The 26,550-nt window shown below is 47.2% G+C and overlaps 2 protein-coding genes across 2 annotated transcripts; one reads left to right on the forward strand and one right to left on the reverse strand.

Moving 5' to 3' along the window:
• Positions 1-1,604: 1,604 nt before the first annotated feature.
• On the reverse strand, positions 1,605-14,833 carry SSTR5 (somatostatin receptor 5). Its single transcript, XM_040440643.1, has 2 exons — positions 14,673-14,833; positions 1,605-3,192 (listed from the first exon to the last, which is right to left on the reverse strand). The coding sequence occupies exon 2, from the start codon at positions 3,142-3,144 to the stop codon at positions 2,035-2,037; it is 1,110 nt and encodes a 369-aa protein (XP_040296577.1). The 5' UTR covers positions 3,145-3,192; positions 14,673-14,833; the 3' UTR covers positions 1,605-2,034.
• LOC121008222 lies at positions 14,677-16,155 on the forward strand. The gene is made up of 2 exons (XM_040440645.1): positions 14,677-15,255; positions 15,757-16,155. The coding sequence occupies exons 1-2, from the start codon at positions 14,677-14,679 to the stop codon at positions 15,919-15,921; spliced, it is 744 nt and encodes a 247-aa protein (XP_040296579.1). The 3' UTR covers positions 15,922-16,155.
• The last annotated feature ends 10,395 nt before the right edge of the window (positions 16,156-26,550 follow it).

The following is a 26,550-nucleotide window of genomic DNA, read 5'->3' on the forward strand; positions in this document are numbered from 1 at the left end:
CCGCGGTTGAATGGGTCCGCACAGCGATGCAGAGTGTACACGGCCGGTCGCGTGTTTTGCATGTCTGATGGCCATGCCTGTATTGTGAAGGTCTGCTGTTTGTGGTCCACAATATAGGCACAGCCGCCCAACTTTCATGTGATTAAAGCCTTATTCTTTGTGCAAATGAGGTTTCAGTGCACCAAAGAGTGTGGCCAACACTGGAAAGCTGAGGATCGGAAGTGCACCGAGGGGCTAGGCCCCGCCTCCTCAATACCCCAAATACCTTATTTGCATATGAAATAAATAAGTGTTTGGGGGAGATTTATCAAAACTGATGTAAAGGATAACCACAGATCAGAGCTGATCACTTAGGATCCTTAGTATGCACCTAACAAAAAGGGACTTTCACGTAGAGACCTCCATTTCGGTATAAAAGGAGCATCTGATAGAATCCATGCACATGGGTGTAAATGTATCTAGGTGGTCTCTGTGATCAAGGTGGCTGGAGGGTTTCCATAGTTCCTCTCATGCATCCTATTGAGTGACCGTAAAATCAGCATCCCCCTAGCATATAATGGCTGATAATGGGTCACAATAGATTCCATCCAACAGTACAGTCCTTGGACAAAAACATATTAAAGGGATTGTCCTGCTACAAATATTCATAACATATCCTCAGGATAGGTCAATGGGGATCCACGACACCTGGGACCCCGATCACCACCACCTCGGAAGCAGAAGGCGCCAACCACTGAGTAGTTTCTGGAGCCAACATACTACCGCTCAGCTCCCATGCACTTGGGTATGTAATGTCCTACACATTGTATGGAGCTGTATGTACAATGTATAGTTTCCGGAACCGGCGGCTTCTCGAAAACAGCTGATTGTGAAGGGATTGGAGATGACGGACAGGGGAGTAACTACCATAGCGGCAGACCATGCAACATGCTATGGGGCCCAAGGCAAGAGGGGGCCCAGTCTTAGTTGGGATCATCTCCTCTTCTACTGGAGGTGAAAACTTGGTCAGGACTCTACCATCTAAAGGAACAACTTTTAGCAAATGAAGCAGTGGAGAAATGGCCCAAGGGTCATTGGAAAGGGTTTAGGCAGAAACCCATGTGTCCTGTGTGGGGGGTCTGGTTTGATCTTTGCTATAGGGCCCTTACTTCTCTATGTATGCCACTGGTGACGGATGTCAGACCCTTACTGTTCTGGTACTGATGACCTATCCTGAAGAAGGGTTATCAATATCTGTAGCCCAGAGGACAACCCCTTTACTTATAAGGAAGGCCATTCTGTAGAAAATGTAACTTTTTAGTCATAGGTGGTCACTTAATTGGATACAGCCACTTGTTATCCTATTCATATTCCAGATTATCATGGAGATCGACTACGTTGGATGATTAGATGTCAGTAAGACTTTTACTTTTTAACCGTATTATAACATAAAAAATCCCAACAACCTCCATTGTTCTGAGACAAGAAAAGTTATTGTGGATGGCCGAGGATGAGCATAATGGTAGCTTTCAATATTGCATATCACATCCATCATTATACAATACCTTCCCTTCTGGCATGAATAGAGATTACGGCAAGATCCAATCATACACAATACACATTAGTATGGAAATGTGACGTGTGTTTATATTACAATGCCGCACATATTTCATGGGTATTTTATTCTGAACATGAACCTGATATGTTGTTTCACAGCTGTAATTGCCAACAATATAGCTTCACGTGAAGTGGGTTACAATGAATTGTTCTTGGGTGTAAGCGGGGGAAGGGCTGGGAAGAATAATGCATGGGATGCGAGAGAGAGAAACGTCATTATCGACTGGTGAAACCAAGCATGACATTTATAGAACAACGGCAGTCTATGTTCCTCTGAATGTTATTCCAGTTATGGGTAGAAAACACCATCATGTTCAAATAGATTCCAAGAAGAATTCCCTCAGGGTCAAGATTTTCATTTCTAATCCATGAAAACCCATATATATTTGCCTCAAGTGCTCTGTGCCTATTTACATTCCTTGTGAAGGATCTGGCGTCTCAGACTTTGCTTGTTTGCATGTGCCCGTTAAATTCAGAGTTCCTTGACGTGAGCATGGTCTCCTGGATTCGACTGCTCTTTTCTTGCCTATTTTCGGTCAGGTCGGCATCCTTGATGCCATTGCTTTTGCGAAGGCAGAGAACCTTCTGAAAACTTTGCTTGAAATTGTCTGACAGGAAGCCGTAGAGGATCGGGTTGGCGCAACTGTTGGCATAAGATAGAATGACCACAAAGAAATACACACCGACGTAGGCTGGTTCCTCCGGTACAATGAATGTTAAATTGACAATGTTCAATATGTAGAAGGGAAGCCAACAAAACACAAAGACGGCCACTATGATAACCACCATTCTCGTGACTTTACGTTCTGATCTTCTACGCCTGGTGGATCCTACACGAAGACCAGAAGACTTCACCTTAATGACAATTAAAAGGTAGCAGAGGCAAATCACCAATAGAGGTCCAAAGAAGCCCAACACAGAGGTGTAGATAATGAATGCAGTAGACCAAATATTCACTGGCTCGGGCCAGTTAATGTTGCACGTGTGGAAGTCTGGTTGGACATCTGAAAAGATGACAACTGGGAGGACGACCAGAAAAGAAATGGTCCAAACCGTGGCACTAATTAACTTGGCCACTCTGGGTCTCCTCCACTTTGTTGACTTGATTGGATGAACCACTGCCAAATAGCGGTCAATGCTCATAACCGTAAGGCAGAATATACTGGTGAACTGGTTTATACCGTCCACTGTCAACACCAGCCTGCAAAGAAAAGTTCCAAAGGGCCAATAAGAGATGGCATTTTGGGTAGCAAGGAAGGGCAGTCCTAACATAAAAAGAACATCTGCTACCGCTAGGTTTAAAATGTAGATGTTAGTAACAGTCTTCATCTTGGCATAACGGAGGACAACATAGATGACTAGAGTATTTCCACTGAGTCCAATGGCACAAACCAGCAAATAAATAAAAGGGATGATGACAGAGCTCATCCTAGACATTGAGGCCTCCACCACTGTTTCGTTAAAAGTCACATTCCTGCATACTGTTAGGTTGGGGTCCCTCACCCCAGGCTCTAAGAGAGAAGTCATTGGAAGAGATATGGGCTCCATGGCTAAGTTATTACAATCTTCTTCAAAACAACGAGACCAACGATATCACTGAAAAACAAAGCAGAGATAAAGATGAGAGACTGAGAATGTCAAAATTCTGTATTTACAATGGACGACTAAAATGGATATTGCCATTAAAAAGGAAAACTGATGTATCGCTTCTCTACAAATGTAATCAGTTTACTTATGTCACATCATGAAGAATATACCTACTATAATACTGCTCCTAAGTACAAGAATATAACTACTATAATACTGCTCCTATGTACAAGAATATAACTACTATAATACTGCTCCTTTGTACAAGAATATAACTACTATAATACTGCTCCTATGTACAAGAATATAACTACTATAATACTGCTCCTATGTACAAGAATATAACTACTATAATACTGACTCCTATGTACAAGAATATAACAACTATAATACTACCTCCTGTGTAGAAGAATATAACTACTATAATACTGCTACTATGTACAGGAATATAACTATTATAATACTGCTCCTATGTACAAGACTATAACTACTATAATACTGCTTCTATGTACAAGAATATAACTACTATAATACTGCTCCTATGTACAAGAATATATCTACTAATATACTGCCTCCTATGTACAAGAATATAACTATTATAATACTTCCCCCTATGTACAAGAATATAACTACTATAATACTGCCTTCTGTGTACAAGAATATAACTACTATAATACTGCCTCCTATGTACAAGAATATAACTACTATAATACTGCTTCTATGTACAAGAATATAACTGCTATAATACTGCCTTCTGTGTACAAGAATATAACTACTATAATACTGCTCCTATGTACAAGAATATAACTACTATAATACTGCCCCCTATGTACAAGAATATAACTACAATAATACTGCCTCCTATGTACAAGAATATAACTACTATAATACTGCTTCTATGTACAAGAATATAACTACTGCACGCTAACCCCCTCAAAGCATAATCTACAAACCATGCTTATTACAGCAGCTCGACTGCTGATCCCTCTATTATGGAAAAACGAATCAGCTCCCTCGTTCTTGATGTGGACGGAAAAAGTTGATCAACTATATCGGTTTGAAGAATTAGCCCACTGGGAAAATCACTCTAGAGCAGTTTTTGTTAAACTATGGTCTCCTTGGAAGCTATACCGCAAATTCTAGGCTTAGATATGTCTTGACTTAAGATTTCGATTGACATCCAACTTTCCCCCTTCCCTCTCTCTCCCAACCCACCTTCCTTTGTCTTGTTAGCCCCCCCCTCGTCAGATATTTGTTTACATGTGTCACTTTATTATTTGAAGTCGTGTATGCAATCACCTTGAATGCATTGTGTTTGCCGACTATGCACTTATCCAGCTGCGTCTGGACACAAGATGTTTGTCTCTCTACATGACTGTGTATTTTTTTTTTTTTTTTTTTTTTCTCAAATAAAAAGAAATTTGGCAAAGAATATAACTACTATAATACTGCTCTTATGTACAAAAATATAACTACTATAATACTGCTCTTATGTACAAAAATATAACTACTATAATACTGCTCCTATGTACAAGACTATAACTACTATAATACTGCTCCTATGTACAAGAATATAACTGCTATAATACTGCTCCTATATACAAGAATAGGTATACAGTACCAGTAACGTGCCAGCAGATGCACCACCACAACATGAAATTATAAAATTCTGGTTGCCTACAGTCACCACAAGGGGGAGCTCACTGCATATATATCTGCAGACCGCCTATTGAAGCTGGAAATTCAGCAGATGGTCACCTATTGGACCCTACACCTACGGGGGCCTGTAAGGGGGATGACGATGCCTACCCTCCCTCTTTTCAAGGAAATGTATCCTCATGTATATGTGGCACGCTTTATTATGTACGGTGTGATATGCCATGTAATGTGCCTTATGCCACTGTGAGACTCCAGCGCGTCACCGATGTAAGGTATGCCTAAAGCCCCGAGTATTCATGCCATGTGTAAGATGAATATTGGGAATGGTGATATCATAGGTGGCCAGTGTAGCAGTGATATCATAGCCCATGTGGGCCATATACCCTCAGTATGATGCTGATGGGTGCTGCAGTTGTGTGCTAGCAGTACCGCACTGTGAGTGATGTAAACCATGCTGTATTTGTTGAGCTACAGCACTGTCTAATGTTGACCTGTGCATAATGGGTTAATGGCCACGTATGCTGCAACTTCTCCCGGAGTGCATGAACAGAGGAGCCCAAGAAGACCTTTTGGTCTGTACACACAGAAAGAGAGCACTGAGAGAACACCAGAGCGCTGCTATAGAGAGGATCAGCTGCCTGTGTGGTAGTTAGCTAGCAAGTAGAGGTGATCCTGCCGAAGGTCTCACCCCTTACAGAACCATTTCCACTTAGACATGAGGTTAGTCATGTGTTAATAAGTGCTGACTATGCATGATGATTTTGGGCTGCGGAACACTGAAGGAATCCCCATTCTGTTTTACTATACAGCCCCATGTTTATCCCTGCTGTGTGCATTTTTCCTGTACTGTGACATCACTGTGTGTATTGATCCTGCATTGTAATATCACTGTGTGCATTATTCCTGTACTGTGAGGTCATTACATACAACCTCCGTGTACTGTGACATCACTATGTGCATTTTTCCTGTACTGCGATATCACTGTGTACATCATCCCTGTACTATGACATCACTGTGTTCGTTATCCCTGAATCGTGACATCACTGTGTGCATTACCTGCATTGTGTACAGTGTATTTTAGGTGACTGTTTAGAAGAGATACATACATTAAAGGGCATCTGTCAGCAGTTTCGTACCTATGACACTGGCTGACCTGTTACATGTGCACTTGGCAGCTGAAGACATCTGTGTTGGTCCCATGTTCATATGTGCCCGCATTGCTGAGAAAAATGATATTTTAATATATGCAAATGAGCCTCTAGGAGCAACGGGGGCGTTACTGTTACACCTAGAGGCTCTGCTCTCTCTGCAGCTGCCGCGCCCTCTGCACTTTGATTGGCAAGTCCAGGTGTGATCACTTTTACACTGCCTGGTCCTGGCAATCAAAGTGCAGTGGGCGCGGCAGTTGCAGAGAGAGCAGAGCCTCCAGGTGTAATGGTGACGCTCCCGTTGCTCCTAGAGGCTCATTTGCATATATTAGAACATCATTTTTCTCAGCAATACGGACACATATGAACATGGGACCAACACAGATGGCTTCAGCTGCCAAGCGCACATGTAACAGGTCAGCCGGTGTCATAGGTACAAAACTGCTGACAGATGGACTTTTAAAGTAAATGGGAAAAAAAGGAGAAAATATTGATTTGCAGAGGTAATTCTGGGAAGCGAGAGCATTTTTCAAGGAATTGTCCATTTGCCCATGAAGTGTGATGATAACATGTAAGAGAACTTATAAATATTACCGGGGAGAGCATCTCAAATGGAATAATTGCAAAGTAGTAATATTCTCTAACGTAAACGCATGCTTCAGTGCACTCCGCGAGCAAGAGTTCAAAGAGCGAGAATCAGCCGAGCACCGGGGACTGACTGAAGACAAAGCTGGGATCGGGGGGCTTATTAAAATATATTATGCTCTATAGGGCTCTTGTACACACACTGCTCCACTTTACTGAGCTACTCCACAATGAAGACTGTATTTGTACTGTGACATCACTGTGTGCATTATCCCTGTACTGTGACATCACTGTGTATAGATTCTGTACTGTGACATCACTGCGTATAGATTCTGTACTGTGACATCACTGTTTGCATTATCTGTGTACTGTGACATCACTGTGTACATTATTCCTATACTGTGACATCACTGTGTTTATAGTCCCTGTACTGTGACATCACTGTGTACATTATTCCTATACTGTGACATCACTGTGTGTATAGTCCCTGTACTGTGACATCACTGTGTACATTATTCCTATACTGTGACATCACTGTGTGTATAGTCCCTGTACTGTGACATCACTGTGTGTATAGTCCCTGTACTGTGACATCACTGTGTGCACTACCTCCTTACTGTGACATCACTGGGTGCATTATCCCACTACTTTGCACCCTCCCTGTACTGCAATATTACTCCTTGCATTACTACCAAAATTAATGTAAGCTTATTCTGAAGTTACTGCTGCCCCTGCTGCCCCCCTGGTTACTTGTTACACCCCTGCTGTTGGGCTGATCTGTGCAGGAAATGACTCTTCAACACTTGCAGCTGCAGGCTACACTGAGGTACCAGGTATCTGGTATACACCGCCATCCAACACTGAGACTCTCCAGTAATTGCCATTTCCTATCACACACACCATGCCCTAGGCAGCTGTCTACTCTGCCTTCCCCTCCCCCTGTCTTGTATATATATAATGGCATGTGTGGGACTATTCCACTCGCCCACCTGACGCCCATCTTACAGCGTACTCGGCCAACTCGTTACGAGCGTTTCATCAGTAGTCACTTTCCTGTTTTTAAAAACAAATCGCTTTGCTGTGAGCACTTCATTGTGGAGAGCTCGCGGTAAATGAGTAGAGGGTGTCATGGGTAATTTTTTTTATTTTTTGGATTTAGGAGGCCCAATGAGAAAAATGCTGCTGTACTATAATAGCGGTGGAAATTTCTGTAGAGTATTCTGCGGTGACTGTGGTACACTCAGCTCATAGCTGGCACCAAAGACTGACCATTTCAGGACATCTTTGACCACATTTTGGAGTCAGATGCCCAAGCCACGTAGCCTGGAAGATATCTGGTTTCCCTCACTTGTTGTACGTGGTAATAGAAGTGAAAACTCCTCGGATGCCACAATTTGAAGTTTTTTTTGTGTGGGTTGCTTTTTATTTGTTACTCTTGACCTGATCTGAAGTTCTTTATAGGGGTTGTCTAGTTTAGTAGACCCATCTTCATAAAAACCTTTTTTGGATGCTTTGTGTTCAGCTTATTGTCAAGAGACCCTTCTAACAAGTTGGAACTGTCCAAAGCAAAGGACCCCTTAAATGTCCGTAACCTTCTGGATGTTCAGCCTACACCTTCTAGACAACCTCAACTGCTCTTTAATGTTCTCATCCAGTGAATTTTCCCCATATGTTGGAGCACCTTTTACACATGGTTGGATGACAGCGATGTGTTTTCCACTCATAACGATGGTCGCTTGTTACTTTCCATTGAGCTTGCATCAGCAAACTGTGTAACTTCTAGAGGCTCCAAATCAAAAAGAAGACGAGAGAGCAAAGACATCAAGATTATGGGAAACTATCTGATATCCAAGGGTGGACATCTCATGGTGGCAGCACATGAAGCAGTCCAAGGAGTAGAAGACCTCAGTATAGAAATATCCTACTTCCTGAGGGTGGTGAGAGCCTACAATTGTCTTGAGATCAGGTTGGATGGCAGACGAGTACCTCAATTTTTCTCTGCTATGGGTCCTCCTCTCTCTTCTGTGGTCACAGCAATGATAGATGGTAGACCCCTGGTAAAGATATTGCATTGCCCTGACAGTATTATGGGCTGAGTTCAGATCTATGTGGACTCTTGAGCTTATTTCTGCCCAACACCATGGTCTTCTGGTCAACTAACCTCAGCTTGACAATCTTAGAGCGTATTTACCCAGGTCACCTTGGGCCCTCCTGAGCCTGGCGTGCCCTGACATCTGCCCTGGTTTCCTTGGTACCTGCCCTGAGAATTTTGTCTCTCTTGTCCCTGTCATTTACATTCCCTTTCGACAGCCCCGGCCTCGATCTTCTATTTTAGGTGACTGTTAAGAAGGGATATATTAAAAAACTAAAAACTAGAGGGAGAACATTAGATTTTCAGAAGTAATTCTGGCAAGCGAGTACATTTTTCAAGGAATTGTCCATTTGCCCATGAAGTGTGATGATAACATGCGAGAGAACCTATAAATATTACCGGGGAGAGCTTTCAAATGGAATAATTACAAAGTAGTAATATTCTCTAATGTAAAAGCATGCTTCAGTGCACTCCGCGAGCAAGAGTTCAAAGAGCGAGCCGTCAGCCGAGCACCGGGGACTGACTGAAGACAAAGCTGGGATCGGGGGGCTTATTAAAAGACATGCTTTATAGGGCTCTTGTACGCATACTGCTCCACTTTACCGAGCTGCTCCATAATGGAGACTTGAAAGGCAACTCCACCAAAAAGGCATAAATCCCCTAATGCTATATCTTTAAGCTTACGACCATACGAGGCTGCTTTAACCATTTCATCATTCTTATGATCCTGTCCTTTGACTGTGATTGCTTTGTGGTTGTTACAGACCCCCCACCAACCTCTGGGGGGGGGGGGTAGCATGTGGATACCTAAGCCTTTGATTGCTAATACTGAGGCCTCCAGTATGAGTCAAGTATTGCCTTCCTCCAGCCCTACAAGAACCCGATGGTCGGCCTCCATGTCCTTCCAAGGGCCCCTTCCGACCACCTCTCCATTCACTTCTATGGAAGTGCGCTCGCCATTCACCTCTATAGGAGTTCCGGAAATAGCCAAGCGCACTCCATCGGCACGTCCACGGACGGGAACAGAGAGCATGGTGCACGCTCCTTCGCTTTGGGGGCCCTGTTCTAGAGATTGGTGCAGGTCCTCGAGGTGTAACTCCTAGCGATATGCCACCACTGTGTGTGATGGGCCAACCCCTCTTACTGATCACAGGCTGTTCTTTGGCTGGGCCTACCAGTGATTAGATGTACTGTACTCTGCAAGGTACTCAATTTGCCCACAGCTCCCCCACAGGGAAAATGAGGTATTACACAATGGAAATCAATGGATTATTCACGTCATGCAGGATCCTATGTAAAAAGAAAGTAATGCCAGCAGGTTCTGAATACTGAGCTCCATCTACTAACTCAAGATACCCGAACTATGTCATTTTAAACCAGACAATCCCTTTAAGTATCCTCCTTAAAAAGCAATACTTCCTTAAAAGCTCTAAATCCGCCATAAACCTTTTCATCTTTTACTGAAGCTGAGATCGGTGTTAATATCACAGACTTCATGTAGAGTTATTCAAGTACGGACACAAAGCGTCAGATCCATCCCGGGGCCCGAGCGTGCGCTGCCATTGTCTCTGGAGCTCAGGATTAGAGGTTTTACGCTAATCTCGCCCTGAAGCATCTCGTAGGTTGTGTTGTGTCTTCAGCCTCATAACGATGGCTCGGTTCTTCCTCACAAGTGAAAGGTAGTTCATTTCTCCACGATGGACACCCCTGGAGACCAGCAGAGGTCCAACTTTTTGTAGTTATTTAGAACTTTTTTTTTTTTTTTACTTTCCTTGAAACAAACATAACAAAAATTGGTCAAAATTCTGAGGTTCTTGGTTAAGAGTCACAAGGAGCCCCAAGTCTACTTCAACTTGGCTTGACTAGCATAAAGCACGATAACCATTGTCCTCCTAAGCCTAGGTCTTCCAAAGTCTACCAGGTTGCCTTGTGTTCACCCCACACCTCAGTTCTTTAGGGGGAATTCTGTATTTGGGTCTATGTAGTGTATTTACCCCTGGACACCTCTCCTATGGAATATTCTCGCCTGGACAAGTAGAGGCCACAGCTGAAGAAACGTACAGGAAGGCAAATGCCCAAGATTGGCCATAGACAGGTAGTTCTGCCCAGCACTGGACTTTCCGTCATGTTGTAAGTAAGACGTCTTTAGAGTAAAGGGTTCGAGGGGAAAACCTGCTATCAATTATTAACAAATATGAGGCATAAATGATTATTTTACCACCTTCATTAATTTTATGGACATCCCCTTTAAATGCCATTTAGAGGTTAATAGGACCTGCGTTTCTTTCTCTCTCGTCCTGGACTTTGTTTCTCTCCTACAAACGGACAGTAAATATTGCCTCTGCTTTATGGAAGCATTTCAAGAAATCGAACTGCAGATCTGGGTCTCCGATAAGCATCAGAATTCCAGGTCATATCATGGTTTGCAGCACTCTGCCATCTAGTGGGTATTGCTGGCATGTGCCGCGAGGGCGATATTGAAGAAATGAAGGCTTTGCTTACAGAGGGAGGGTGAAAATTTTTAGAACATTTTCCCTTTTGACTGGTAGTGCTGTATGAGACTGTATCATACATGGCAGAACTTTCCATTGGATTATCTATATATCTATCTATCTATCTATCTATCTATCTATCTATCTCTCTATCTAATATCTATCTATCTATCTCATATCTATCTATCTATCTATCTATCTATCTCATATCTATCTATCTATCTATCTAAATTTATTAATCCAAATCAATAAAGCTTTATTGGCAGGTCTAAATTATACATTAGTATTGCCAAAGCAAGTGGGAAATAGGGGGTTGAGAAATGGGGACACAACCGGGGTCGGTGTATAGGAGTCCGTGGCGTATATCTATCCTTCTTTCTATCTTAGCCATGTATCAGATTACTGGATTCCATTGGTCTCAGCTGATAATGAACCCTCCTTATTCCTTTTGAGTCCTGGAGTATCTCATATCTATCTATCTCCTCTCTCATATCTATCTATCTATCTATCTATCTATCTCATATCTATCTATCTATCTATCTATCTATCTATCTATCTATCTATCTATCTATCTATCTATTATCTATCTATCTATCTCATATCTATCTCCTATCTATCTATCTATCTATCTATTATCTATCCCATCTATCTATCTATCTCATATCTATCTATCCATCTATCTATCTATTTATCTATCTCTCATATCTTATCTATCTATTATCTATCTCTCATATCTTATCTATCTATCTATATCATATCTATCTACTGTAATATCCATCCATTTATCCATCTTTCTATCTTAGCCATGTCTCAGATTACTGGATTCCATTGGTCTCGGCTGATAATTAACCCTCCTTGTCCCTTTTGTGTCCTGAGTAATAACACTACCCCCCCTCTCCTCCGCAGGCGGTGAATAGGTGGAGTAGTCGTTGATGCCGGTTGCTGGAGAGACTGACTCAATGCCCTCAGCTTCCCATTGACTGAGATTCCGTGTTACTAAGCTACTGTCCGAAATGCTGAATTTCGAGAAGAGAAGCGGCGTCTCGTGTGGCAGCCCCTGGTCTCTGGCATGACCCGGCATCACTGATTCCCCAATATTTATTTTGCTCGCAGCCTCTGCCCTCTCCCCAAGGGGCCGTCAATGATTAACCCACATCAGACATGGGCACATTGGCTCCAGGCTAACCCTTTACTGCCCATTTGCTGGAGCCTTCCAGATCAGGTGGTACTACAAATCCCAGCAGTGGCGTTGCTAGGGTTGTCATCCAGCTTTTCTAGAATTTGGAAAGGGAATAATGTCCCACAAGGCCATGATAGAGGAAATATCGCTGCGTGCTATCCAGACTCTGGGAAAGCTGGGTGACATCTCCTAAGGGAGCAGGAGCGGCCACCACGTTATGGGTCACCCAGCTTTCCCAGAAACAGAGAAAATTTTAAGCAACTGAATAGGATTTTAATATCCTGACAGCAGGGGGCGACTCAAGGATCCATGCAAAGGAACTATGATCCTGGGATCTCAGACAGAGAGGATTAGGGGTCTGCAGTCTTGTGAAACTACAACTCCCAGCATGTTCTGGCAGTCACAGAGAAGAAGTGGAATCTCTGCCTGCTTTATGTTGATTTAGGAACTTATGCCATAACTGGAGACGTCGCAGCCTTAAAGTTGGGGTGCAGTCTTCACTAATCACCCAGGTGTCCACAGACGGGCGCCCAGGTCGCTGCCATAGAATGGATGGGATAACACAGACGGGCATTATGAACGACAATTAGAAGCCGACCCACTATAGACTAGATTCAGGTTCAGAAAGAATCTGGGGTTCAGGCACAGCCAGGAGTTCGGGCACATTACAGACGGGGTACATGCACACAGAATATAGCCAGGATTTAGGGTAAAGCATGAATTTGGGGTACATATAGCCAGTTTGAAGCGTTCACACTGCCAGGATTCAAGATGTGGGCACAGCCTGGATTTTGGGTAAAAGGCACAGTCAGAGCTTGGGCACTTCCGGGATGTAGGGCAGAGCTCGAGTATAGATACACTTAACTTGGGGTGCAGAGACTAACCACATTTAGGATACAGACACAGCAAGGATTCAGGGTGCAGACACAGCCAATATTTGAGGAACAGATAAAGCCAGGGTTTGGGGTACAGACAGTTTGGATTCAGGGTAAAGGCACAGCCAGGATTTGGGTTATAGACACTGCCAAGGTTTAAGGTAGAGACCCAACTTAGTTTGGAGCGCACAGGCTAACTGCATTTAGGATATAGACACAGCCAGGATTTTGGGTACAGATAGAATCCGGATTTTGGGTACAGGCACAGCCAGGATCTGGGGTAAAGACACATCTAGGACTTTGGGTACAGACACAGCCAGGATCTGGGGTACAGGCACAGTCAGGATTTAAGGTACAGAGTCAGGATTTGGGGTACAGACAGTCAGGATTTAAGGTACAGAGTTAGGATTTGGGGTACAGGCACAGTCAGGATTTAAGGTACAGAGTCAGGATTTGGGGTACAGGCACAGCTAAGACTTTGGGTACAGGCACAGCCAGCATTTGAGGCACAGGCACAGACAGGATTTAAGGTACAGAGCCAGGATTTGGGGTACAGGCACAGTCAGGATTTAAGGTACAGAGTCAGGATTTGGGGTACAGGCACAGCTAAGACTTTGAGGCACAGGCACAGACAGGATATGGGGTGCAGACACAGCTAAGACTTTGGGTACAGGCACAGCCAGCATTTGAGGCACAGGCACAGACAGGATATGGGGTACAGACACAGCCAGGGTTTTGGATACAAACACAGTCAGGATTTGGGGTAAAGACAGACAGGATTTGGGGTAAAGACAGACAGGATTTGGGGTACAGTCACAGCCAGGATCTAGGGTAGAAGTAGAGCCAGGATTTGGGGTACAAACAGAGTCAGGATCTGGGGTACAGGCACAGACAGATTTTGTGTACCATCCACATGTATATAACTGCTAATCACATAGATTACAATTAAAGGGGTATCACCTCACCACTTGCCATCAGTAATACAGATGTAGCGGAGCTGTGTGTCATCAGAAGCAGCACATAGTGATTTTACATGGGGCTGCAGGTGAGTCTATAGCAAATCTGGAAGATCAATCAGCATGTGCAAACCTTGCAATCCCAGTGAGGAAAATTAAACTCAGCTCTGCTACATCGGTGCATGCTGCCACTTACAGACCGGAGGTCTCTTCCAAACTATTTGTCTGCAACTAAAATCTTCTGTTCCATCCTTACTGTAATTGTCTCATGTATAGGGATCGTTTCCTGAAGACTGGAGTCCGTCAGTAAGCAGGATCCTAGGTAAACAGTGGTAATGTCACATAAAGTAATAACCACCAGAGGTAGCAGAGCTCAATTTGTCATCTAATTCCATTAGGGTTGCTCTGTTTAAGCACAGTGGTAACAAAAGCTTAGTAGAAGATTATGCCGAATGACAACCTCATCTCTGCTACACATTCTGGCGAGGAGAAGCAGACTTACCTGAATGCTTTCTCTTCTTCTCTGTTGCTCTTGTAAAGATTCCATTCCTCCATATAGTGTAACGTCTATCTCATCCCAGTCTCACAGACAGAGACCTCTGCAGCCTCCCCATCTGTCCTCAGTAGTGCAGACTGCTTCTATTGAACAGTCCTCAGTAGTGCAGACTGCTTCTATTGAACAGTCCTCAGTAGTGCAGACTGCTTCTACTGAACAGTCCTCAGTAGTGCAGGCTGCTTCTATTGAACAATCATCAGTAGTGCAGGCTGCTTCTATTGAACAGTCCTCAGTAGTGCAGGCTGCTTCTATTGAACAGTCCTCAGTAGTGCAGGCTGCTTCTATTGAACAGTCCTCAGTAGTGCAGACTGCTTCTATTGAACAGTCCTCAGTAGTGCAGGTCGCTTCTATTGAACAATCATCAGTAGTGCAGGCTGCTTCTATTGAACAGTCCTCAGTAGTGCAGGCTGCTTCTATTGAACAGTCCTCAGTAGTGCAGGCTGCTTCTATTGAACAGTCCTCAGTAGTGCAGGCTGCTTCTATTGAACAGTCCTCAGTAGTGCAGGCTGCTTATGTTGAACAGTCCTCAGTAGTGCAGGCTGCGTCTATTGAACAGTCCTCAGTAGTGCAGGCTGCTTATGTTGAACAGTCCTCAGTAGTGCAGGCTGCTTATGTTGAACAGTCCTCAGTAGTGCAGGCTGCGTCTATTGAACAGTCCTCAGTAGTACAGGCTGCTTATGTTGAACAGTCCTCAGTAGTGCAGGCTGCGTCTATTGAACAGTCCTCAGTAGTGCAGACTGCTTCTATTGAACAGTCCTCAGTAGTGCAGGTCGCTTCTATTGAACAATCATCAGTAGTGCAGGCTGCGTCTATTGAACAGTCCTCAGTAGTGCAGGCTGCTTATGTTGAACAGTCCTCAGTAGTGCAGGCTGCGTCTATTGAACAGTCCTCAGTAGTGCAGGCTGCTTCAATTCCACAGTTGTTAATAGTTCAAGTTTCAAATCACCTAACCTCAGTAGTGCAGACTGCTTCTATTGAACAATCATCAGTAGTGCAGACTGATTCTATTGAACAGTCCTCAGTAGTGCAGGCTGCGTCTATTGAACACTCCTCAGTAGTGCAGGCTGCTTCTATTGAACACTCCTCAGTAGTGCAGGCTGCTTCTATTGAACACTCCTCAGTAGTGCAGGCTGCTTCTATTGAACACTCCTCAGTAGTGCAGGCTGCTTCTATTGAACACTCCTTAGTGGGTTAGGTTGCTTCTATTGAAGAATCCTCAGTAGTGCAGGTGGGCAGTGTTCACCTGTTCTCAGTAGTGCAGCCAGGTCCCGTGCACCTGCCTCCAGCAGTCCGGCTGCTTTTATGCTGCTGTGGAGGATCCCTCAGTCCTTGTATCGGTGTCTCCTCCTCACCGGCCGCAGATCCATTCACAGACGAGCAGCCAGCCCTCGCATTGTCTGTGACCGCGCAGTGTGCACTGAGCTCCAGACTGAGGCTGGGGGGCCACTGAGTGCTGCTGCGGGGCAGGGGCCACAGACTGGGAGTGAGGAGCCGAGCAGCTCATGGATGACCAGCCTCTTACTGCGATCTGGAGGACCACACAGCACACACAGCTCTGCACAGTCCTGACAGGTACACACTCAGCTCTGCACAGCCCTGACAGGTACACACTCAGCTCTGCACAGTCCTGACAGGTACACACTCAGCTCTGCACAGTCCTGACAGGTACACACTCAGCTCTGCACAGTCCTGACAGGTACACACACAGCTCTGCACAGCCCTGACAGGTACACACTCAGCTCTTCACAGTCCTGACAGGTACACACTCAGCTCTGCACAGTCCTGACAGGTACACACACAGCTCTGCACAGCCCTGACAGGTACACACTCAGCTCTTCACAGTCCTGACAGGTACACACTCAGCTCTGCACAGCCCTGACAGGTACACACACAGCTCTGCACAGTCCTGACAGGTACACACACAGCTCTGCACAGTCCTGACAGGTACACACACAGCTCTGCACAGTCCTGACAGGTACACACTCAGCTCTGCACAGTCCTGACAGGTGCACACTCAGCTCTTCACAGTCCTGACAGGTACACACACAGCTCTGCACAGTCCTGACAGGTACACACTCAGCTCTGCACAGTCCTGACAGGCACACACACAGCTCTGCACAGTCCTGACAGGTACACACACAGCTCTGCACAGTCCTGACAGGTACACACACAGCTCTGCACAGTCCTGACAGCTACACACACAGCTCTGCACAGCCCTGACAGGTACACACTCAGCTCTGCACAGCCCTGACAGGTACACACACAGCTCTGCACAGCCCTGACAGGTACACACTCAGCCCTGCACAGTCCTGACAGGTACACACTCAGCTCTGCACAGCCCTGACAGGTACACACACAGCTCTGCACAGCCCTGACAGGTACACACACAGCTCTGCACAGCCCTGACAGGTACACACACAGCTCTGCACAGCCCTGACAGGTACACACTCAGCTCTGCTCAGCCCTGACAGGTACACACTCAGCCCTGCACAGTCCTGACAGGTACACACTCAGCTCTGCTCAGCCCTGACAGGTACACACACAGCTCTGCACAGTCCTGACAGCTACACACACAGCTCTGCACAGCCCTGACAGGTACACACACAGCTCTGCACAGCCCTGACAGGTACACACACAGCTCTGCACAGCCCTGACAGGTACACACTCAGCTCTGCACAGCCCTGACAGGTACACACACAGCTCTGCACAGCCCTGACAGGTACACACTCAGCTATGCTCAGCCCTGACAGGTACACACTCAGCTCTGCACAGCCCTGACAGGTACACACACAGCTCTGCACAGTCCTGACAGCTACACACTCAGCTCTGCACAGCCCTGACAGGTACACACACAGCTCTGCACAGCCCTGACAGGTACACACTCAGCTCTGCACAACCCTCGCAGACACACAGCTCTGCACAGTCCTGACAGGTACACACTCAGCTCTGCACAGCCCTGACAGGTACACACACAGCTCTGCACATCACTAGTTACATCACTGCTTGCTTCGGCCTCTGTGCAGGGAAGGTGAGCGATGGATTTCCATGTGACGGGGTTTGTCAGGTCTATTCCAGTCGCTCAGGAGAGGGGGCGGCACCGGGGGAGCGGGGGGAACTCTGCGAACCCACGAGGGGGGCACTTAGTATGTGCTGTATACCTAGATAATTGGTGAGAGCCTGGCTGTGAGTTAATTGCACGGTTCACACACCACGGGCAGGTTAGTGGTAGGACCCCCTGCGCTGACACACTGTGACGTGGTGCATGAGGGGCTCCGATAGGTTCCTGACTGGAAGATATTGGCAAAGTTCTCAGCTTTTAACATCGGCCTGAGGAATTAGCTAGTACTGTCAGTTGCCTATCATTTTGTGTAAGATGTCCTTGTGGTGCATGCGGTCCGCATTTTTTGCTGGGGCTTGCCGCTGTCTGCGGACCGCATGCGCAGGAATTGCTCCCCCCGTTAGAGACGCTCCACAGTGTCTGGGTTTGGAGCGTTTTCACCCGTTTAGGCCTTTTTTCCATGAGTTTGTATACCTAGATAATAACCTGCTGCTGCAGAACTACAACTCTCAGCATACCCTCACAGTTTCCAGTTTGTTGGGAAACCCCAAATGAACCTCAGTTTTTATTTTATAATAGTTCCTAATATCTGATGATGTCATCAGTTATAATGATAAAAGGTGATGACATGACAGACAGATACCATACAGAGGCATCCGTCACCATAGAGCTCCATTGTAAAATAAAAACAGCAGGAGAGCACCACGCGTTTCCATCCTGCAAAGTCCAGCAATCTGTATACTTTTTTTTTTTTACAATGGAACTCTATGGTGGCGGATGCGTCCGTTGAGGCATCCATGGACGTATAGCTTTATGCTAAAAACATGATTTCAGCCTTAATTCTGCATATTCAGATTGTGGGATTTGGGCAGAATTCGTTTTCTCCATCTCGAATACATGGTCACTATAGCTGGCGGCATGATGCATATGCTGCAGCTCCACCTGTGGCCACAAGGGGGAGTGAGTAGAGAGTATGGTATTCAGAAGCTGTATTACTTGTGGCCACCAGTAGGTAAAGGGGTAGATGTGCAGATGCTGAAGCCCCAGAAGCAGCCATCAGAGATGGAAGAGAGATGTGTGGATGAGCAGTCCCTCTTGAGACCACCAGAGGGAGTTTTTAGAGGGTAGGTGTGTAGATGCTGTAGAACCATTTGTGGCCACCAGGGGGGAGTAGATACAGGGGTAGATGTGCAGTTGCTGAAGCACCAGTAGCAGCTATCGAAGTTTCGAAGAGAGGTGTGTGGATGCTGCAGTCCCACTTGTGACCACCAGAGGCAGTGCTTAGAGGGTCGGTGTGTAGATGCCGGAGAACCACTTGTGGCCATCAGGGGGGAGTGAGTAGACGATAGGTGAAGGAAGTAGAGTGGGCATCTCATATGTTGTAGTACTGCTTGGGGCCAACAGGGGGAGTGATTGGAGAGTACAGTATCAGCAGTTACAGGTAGAAAGTAAATGTAGAGGGAGTAGTTATAGCTGTTTAGATGTTGCAGAACCACTTGTGACCACCAGGGAGCAGTAGGTAGAGGGTAGATGTACTTATGCTGAGTAGCACTACTTGGGACCACCAGTAGAAGGCGGTAGCGGAAAGCAGGGTGGATACAGGGTAGAAGCAAAGGTTTGGCAGCACCATTTGTAGCCAGCAGGGGGAGTCCACACATACTTCTTGGACTGGATAAGGGCGCGTCCTCCGGGGGGCGCTCCTCCATATACTCGTATTATATCACAGCGCACCATCCACCCAGATAATCGCGGCCTGATCTCATTTCACGTTTGAATACAATTTCCACAGAGGCATCGGAAATCTATAGGGATGAGACGTGAGCGGGCACGATGCCATACGAGGGCCTCGCCCCCCCTTCATATCAACTCAATCACATATAGCGCATCCAAGGTACTGTAGGTTATGAGCAGAGCCGAAACGCGCCAGGGCAGTCTGTTATCACCGATACCTTCAGGCAGGTAGGCACTTATGGTGGCATCCTTAGGGCATCTGATCTGAGGGGCTCTTACTTTATACATTGTTTGACTTGTTACAGCAGCAGTTTGTGCTCCAGAGCTGATTTTCCTACTATAACTGCAGAGTTCTTTGGGGTCTGGGGGGGAACTGCGCTCCCCGGTGTAATTAGGTTGCGGGCACTTTCTGCATCATGTTCCGCCCCATGATCCTAGTCCAGTCACAACCTGCGATGTAGGTGGGTTGCGCTTGCGCAGTCAGGCAGTTTTTGACGCTGTGAGCGGTCAGTGCCCGAGGCTGCCTGACTGTGCAGGTGCAACCCACGTACATCGCAGGTTGGATCACGGGCCAAATGTACGGCACGTGATCCAGGAAGCTTGCGGTTTAGGGTAGGGGAGAATGGGAGGACCATTCAAATTTTTTGAAAATTCCAGATTACCCTTTTACTTTCTCCCCAGTAACGCTAGGCGCCCACCGCCCGTTTTCAGAACCACTGAGGTCTATTGGCCGTAAAAAAGGACCATAACAAAATGGGACGTGTCCTATTTTGGCCGTTTTCATGGACTGACCGCCCCCATGCAGATGAAGGGGGGCAGTTTTTAATGGCCGTCTTTTAGAAGGAAAGAAATCCAAGACTGTCCCGCTGGATCCAGGATGGTAGTGAGGTATGTACCACTATGGTCGTGGCTAATATGTGCTAGGGTGCTACACACAGATAGGGCCGCAGGACACCCCTCACATGGGCACATTCTTACTGCGGTGACTAGTTTACAGGTTGTCCTCACAGCCCATGTAGCTGCTACAGGGTCCCGGGAGAGGGAGGCCCGTTCCAAGGTTGATTTCTCTCCACTCTGACAGGTGTGTAGGACCTGCCCAGGTAGGTGATCTCCATGCAAGAGGTACTGGAGTCATGAAAATGAGACTGGTGCATCAGGACCTCTTGTACTTGGGGTCAGTGTGCTCAGTGTCAATCAGCTCCTGAAAGGGGCCTCATTTTTGTAATGGGATCCCTTCCCTGCCCCCTGAAGGCTTACATGCCATCATCTACCAGTTGTGTTCATGCCACTCTTGGCCATGTGTCATTTCAAGTCAATTCTTTGGCAACTGAAAATATTGACCTCCAGGCTGAGTAAACTTGTCTCCCCCCCCATGCTGGGCTGATAATGACGCCGTTAGCTTACCGCCATATTTATCTATAAATTGTATTTAAGAAGTTACCAGGGATCCAGTAACACAAAGAATCCGGTGACGAAGGCGAATCAGATATTACGTAGTCTGTCAGTGTGCAAACAATGTGCTGTGCCCAGTCCTGCGGGTGACGTCACAGGTCACAACGGGAGGGTCAATACCTGTACAGACATCCCTGCGGATTGTATCTAGTGATATGGAGCATGCTGGTATAACCTGGGCATCTCCTGTATATAATTATATATGTACAGCTGGTATAAGTTATACATCTTCCTGTATACAGTGATATGGACCATGCTGGTATAACCTGGGCATCTCCTGTATATAATTATATATGTACAGCTGGTATAAGTTATACATCTTCTTGTATACAGTGATATGGAGCATGCTGGTATAACCTGGGCATCTCCTGTATATAATTATATATGTACAGCTGGTATAAGTTATACATCTTCTTGTATCTAGTGATATGGACCATGCTGGTATAACCTGGGCATCTCCTGTATATAACTATATATGTACAGCCGGTATAAGTTATACATCTTCTTGTATCTAGTGATATGGACCATGCTGGTATAACCTGGGTATCTCCTGTATATAATTATATATGTACAGCCGGTATAAGTTATACATCTTCTTGTATATAGTGATAAGGAGCATGCTGGTATAACCTAGGTATCTCCTGTATATAATTATATATGTACAGCTGGTATAAGTTATACATCTTCTTGTATATAGTGATATGGACCATGCTGGTATAACCTGGGTATCTCCTGTATATAATTATATATGTACAGCTGGTATAAGTTATACATCTTCCTGTATATAGTGATATGGACCATGCTGGTATAACCTGGGTATCTCCTGTATATAATTATATATGTACAGCTGGTATAAGTTATACATCTTCCTGTATATAGTGATATGGACCATGCTGGTATAACCTGGGCATCTCCTGTATATAATTATATTTGTGGTCCTGGCTACGGCGCGAAGCCTGATGAGTGTGACTGAACCTAACTAGCTAAAGTGGCTGGTGGTGTGCCTGTTGCCACGTGATGAGGGTAGGCCAAATAAAGGGGGCATACCCTGGGAGATGTAAGGAGAAGGGCCGGGAGGGAGGGGCGAGAGAGGACGTGCACCCGGAGAGCTGGGCGGCGGAGCTTAAGAAGCCCCCTACGCCCCTCCCACAAAAGCAGGCTGGATTCAGCCTGCTGAATTTGTGGTCCTGGCTACGGCGCGAAGCCTGATGAGTGTGACTGAACCTAACTAGCTAAAGTGGCTGGTGGTGTGCCTGTTGCCACGTGATGAGGGTAGGCCAAATAAAGGGGGCAAAAATACGAGTAGGAAAGGTTTAGGAAACGACTCTTTATTGTGGAAGATGGAATTACAGAACCAAGTCAGAGAAAGCTGCGGCGATTTCGGCTTTTGGCTGCGGGATGTATTGTGAGAAACAAGAGGACTTCCAGCGACCCATTTTGCGTATGATGTGGGCCGGTACCCCATGTTTGGAGGCGGCGGAGGCGGCTCCGATCCTGAACGAATGGCCGTGATGGCCTGGGGGTTGAACCCTAGCCCTGACGCGAGGCTGCGAATGTGTTTGACAAACTGCGAGGAGGTGAGTGGCTGTGACGGGAAAGGAAGGAGAGGGCTGGCGGGAGCCCGGTTGCCCAGGGTGATTAGCAACCTGTTGAGGACGGCCACGGGACACCAGGAGTTGGAGGTAGGGAAGTATTCTATGCGCACTGGGGGCCCGATTTGTGAAGTTTTGGAGACTGGCAAGGTGAAAGTGAAATGTTCGTGACTACGGATGAGTTGGTTTAGAGTGGGGCCTATGTTGTGAGGAGAGGTGCCGGTGAATTCCCCGGGCCGGAGAAAGCCGTAAAAGCTTAGGTAGAGGGCGGCCTTGAGAATGCAGCTTCTGAAAGGGCCAAAAGGACTGCCGTCTAGGGAGGAGGAGAGTTTCCTGAACAGGTCCCCTGACACAGGTTGCCTGGAGGGAATGGGTTTGTGAGAGCTTTTTTGAATACCCCGCAGTGTGGCTTTGATGGCGTGGGAAGAAAAGACTGAGTTGCTGTCTGGATGACTGATCATGAGGTGATGTTGGACCCCTGACAGATATGATCTGATGGTGCTGAAAGAGAGGTGTAGGTCCTTGTGGCAGTATGCCAGGAAGGCCATGATGAAAGTGGTTTCGCTTACGTTGCCCCTGGGGTGAAGGCGACGAAAAACCTGGAAAGTTTTCCAACCTGACTGGTAATTCCTGGTGGAGTTTTCGGACAAGGACTTGCGGATGAGATTTTGAGCCATGGATAGGTGTCTGTCTAGTCCAGGATCAGGGAGCCGAAGTCCGGGGGGGGAATCCCGATTCTCTCGGCTTGCGGCATGACCTGGAAAAAGAGAGTTAGATTTAGGCGAGACAAGGCATCCGCTGCGACGTTTCTGATGCCCTGGATGTGGGTGCAAGAAACATGAAAATTGTGTTTGAGGGCAAGCCAGGTGAGTTTGCGTAGGAAGCGCATGACTTTGGGTGAGCTGGATCTGCCTTTAGTGATGATGTCGACGACCGTGTGGTTGTCGGTGATGAACCGAACTGGCATGTTACTCCATTCTTCGCCCCAGACTTGTGCGGCTGCCACGATGGGGTACAACTCAAGGAGCGGAGAGGACTGAATGGCTTGAGGGTCTGAGTGGATTTGAGAGGGCCAGGAACCGGCGAACCACTGGTGGCCGAATAAGGCGCCGAACCCGACGGACGCGGCCGCATCGGAGTACACGGTCGGACAGGTGGGACTCCAGCGAGGGACAAACATGGAGATGCCATTCCATGCTGCCAGAAAGATCCTCCACATGTCTAGGTCGGCCAGGGCTTCACGGTCCAGTTGAATCAGCGAGTCCTGGGTAGTGGCTGTTGGTAATAATTGGAGGAGTCTTGCTGTGAAGGATCGTCCTTGTGGCATGATGCGGGTTGCGAAGTTGAGATAACCCAGAAGTGACTGCAGGTCGCCCTTGGTCATGGTTCTGGATCCTATGTGAGCGGAAATGGTTGATTGGAGTCTCACAAGTTTGTCCTCTGGGAGTCTGGCTTCCATTCTGCAGGTATCTAGCGTGATACCCAAGAAGGTGAGGGCCGTATTAGGGCCATCGACCTTTGATGGCGCCACTGGGACCTGTAAGGCGGAGAAAATGCTAAGGAGACTTTCCAATCGGTCGGGCACGTGGTTGGGGTGCTCGATCAGCAAGAAATCGTCCAGGTAGTGTATGACTCTGGGACAATTCCCGTGGTTTACCAGGATCCAATGGAGGGCCTGGGCGAACTGATCAAAGAGCCAGGGGCTGCTCTTTGACCCGAACGTGAGGCGGGTGGCGAAGAAGTACTGGTCCCTCCATTTGATCCCGTGAAACCCCCAGAGGTGTGGTTGGATTGGCAGGAGCTTGAAAGCGTCCGAAATGTCCGCTTTTGAGAGCCAAGCGCCCACCCCAACCTGTAGGATGAGTTGGATGGCTTCATCCAGGGAAGAGTAGCGCATGGAGTATTCTTCCGATGGTATCAGGGAGTTGAGACTCGGGACGTCAGATGCATGAGGCGCAGACAAGTCGTAGATTAAGCGTTTTTTATTGGTATTCTTCTTGCAGACCAGCCCGATAGGGCTCACCCTGTAGACCTGGAAGGGAGGGGTGGGAAAAGGGCCTATGATGAAACCCTTCTGCAGCTCGACCTGCAAAAGAGAATCCACCGAGGCCGGGTCCTCTATGGCCGACATGAGATTGGGGGTCTCCCAGGAATCACGGGGCAGAGTGACAAGACCGGTGTGGAAACCTGTTGAAAAACCGGAACGCAGGAAATCGACGAAGGCGGGATCGTGATGGGTATTGAGGAGGGAGACGAGAAGGGGGACATTAATGTCGGCTAGTCAGCTTTTTGCCGAGCGCTGGGCGCAGGAGGACTGGGGATGGGCCCGGAAGCAGGTGGAACAAATGTGGAGCGCCTTACATTTGCTGTAATTGCAGAAACTGGAATTAAAGTTGTTGCACAACTGGTTTTTACCCAGGAACACAATTGGGCGACCTAATTTGTCCAGGAGCGGACCCGGTTTCTGGGGGGCAGAAGTGTTGGGCAACTGTTTGGGCTGGGATGGGGCGTGGGCGTTTGGGCACCAGTCGGATGCATGCAGAACTGACTGGCAGTTGGAGCAAAAAGGTGACCTGAGACCTGCAAAGTGTCTGCAGAATAGCTCCATGTCCAGAGAGGCCCAATTGGTGATATGCCGGAACTGGGCGAGGGCTGCGGCTGCCTTCGCCGAAAACGACCGGTGATAGTCGTAGAAAGAGCAACCTCCGTATTTGTGTCCGAGCTCCGTGACCCGGTATAAGTAAGCGTCCAGCTCCTCTCTTCTAGCGGGATGTGCCGAGCAGATGATGTCGCGGTAGAGGCTGAACGCGAGCACGAACTCCGGGATGGAGAGTTTTTTATTCAGGCGGGAGTCCTTGGCCTTCAGAACTACGGACACGTCCCCGCATGCGATGGTCCGATTTTCCACCGTGTCGTGCGTGGAGATGAGGACCGCTGCCAGGTTCACGTCCTTGCCTGCGAGTATGTCTCTGCGCAGGTTTTCGGGGACGAAAAAGGAAGGAGCTATTTCGGGAGCCCCGGACGACCTACCTGGGGACGACGGCTGAGAAGTGGAAGGACCAGGGGCGGGACTGGAGGGAGCAGCAGGCGAAGCGTCCCTGCTTTCGACTGCCTGGAGTCTGGTGTTGAAGTCGCCCATGGCGCTGGACATGTTATTGATCGCGGCGTGAAGTTGTGTCAGTGACAACTGTATGGTTGACATGGACACCTGCTCCGTGGACTCTGTGGATGGCTCAGGAAACAATAGACGATATAATTCGGCCTTTCGGGCCGTGGCCGAGTGGCGGATTCCTCGCTTGTTGAGCTCGGCGATCATCTTGGGAATGGTCCATATCCGATAAGAAGAGCGACTTGCTCGCTCCGATACCGCGGACTCCACGGTTGATAGAGCGTCCTCGAGATCGGAAACGTGGGACATGTTTAGAGCTGAAAAACGAAGAGGGAGAAGACGAAAAGCTGGAGGGGGAGCGAGAGCGTCTGGAGGCGGCCGTAGGACGCGTGATCCCCTTGGCGGGCGTGAATTGTCAACTTACCTTAAGTCACAGGAGCCGTCTATGCCGCGAAAAAACGGGGACGGGAAAACAGGGGAAGCCGAGAATGTCACTGCTTTGCCTACAAAGAACGGTGTATGATGCAACGATTGGCTATGCCGGGCGGCCAGAATAGCGAATCGTGTCTGCTACTTACCTGGAAGATCGAAATAGTTTTTTAAGGGAGCACTTCGCGGAGTAGCTTAGCCACCTGAAAGAACAAAACCGGACGTGTTGATTTTTGGGAAACCATGGCTGGTGCGCGACCAGCGGTTTCCCTGGGATATGACCGGGCCGGTGCCGGGAATGCCGCGTGTGACTGCTGCAGCGGCAAGCGAAGGGGTGGGAAGCGCGCCATGGGTGGGAATGCATCCCGGCGAAACTGATGGAGAATGCAACAAGGGGTCAGAGGGTGAAATGTGTGCCAGGGCGATCCTGGGTGGACGAGGTTAAGGAGCGGT

This window comes from Bufo bufo, chromosome 7 (assembly GCF_905171765.1).
Source record: "Bufo bufo chromosome 7, aBufBuf1.1, whole genome shotgun sequence".
Classification (NCBI taxonomy): domain Eukaryota; kingdom Metazoa; phylum Chordata; class Amphibia; order Anura; family Bufonidae; genus Bufo; species Bufo bufo.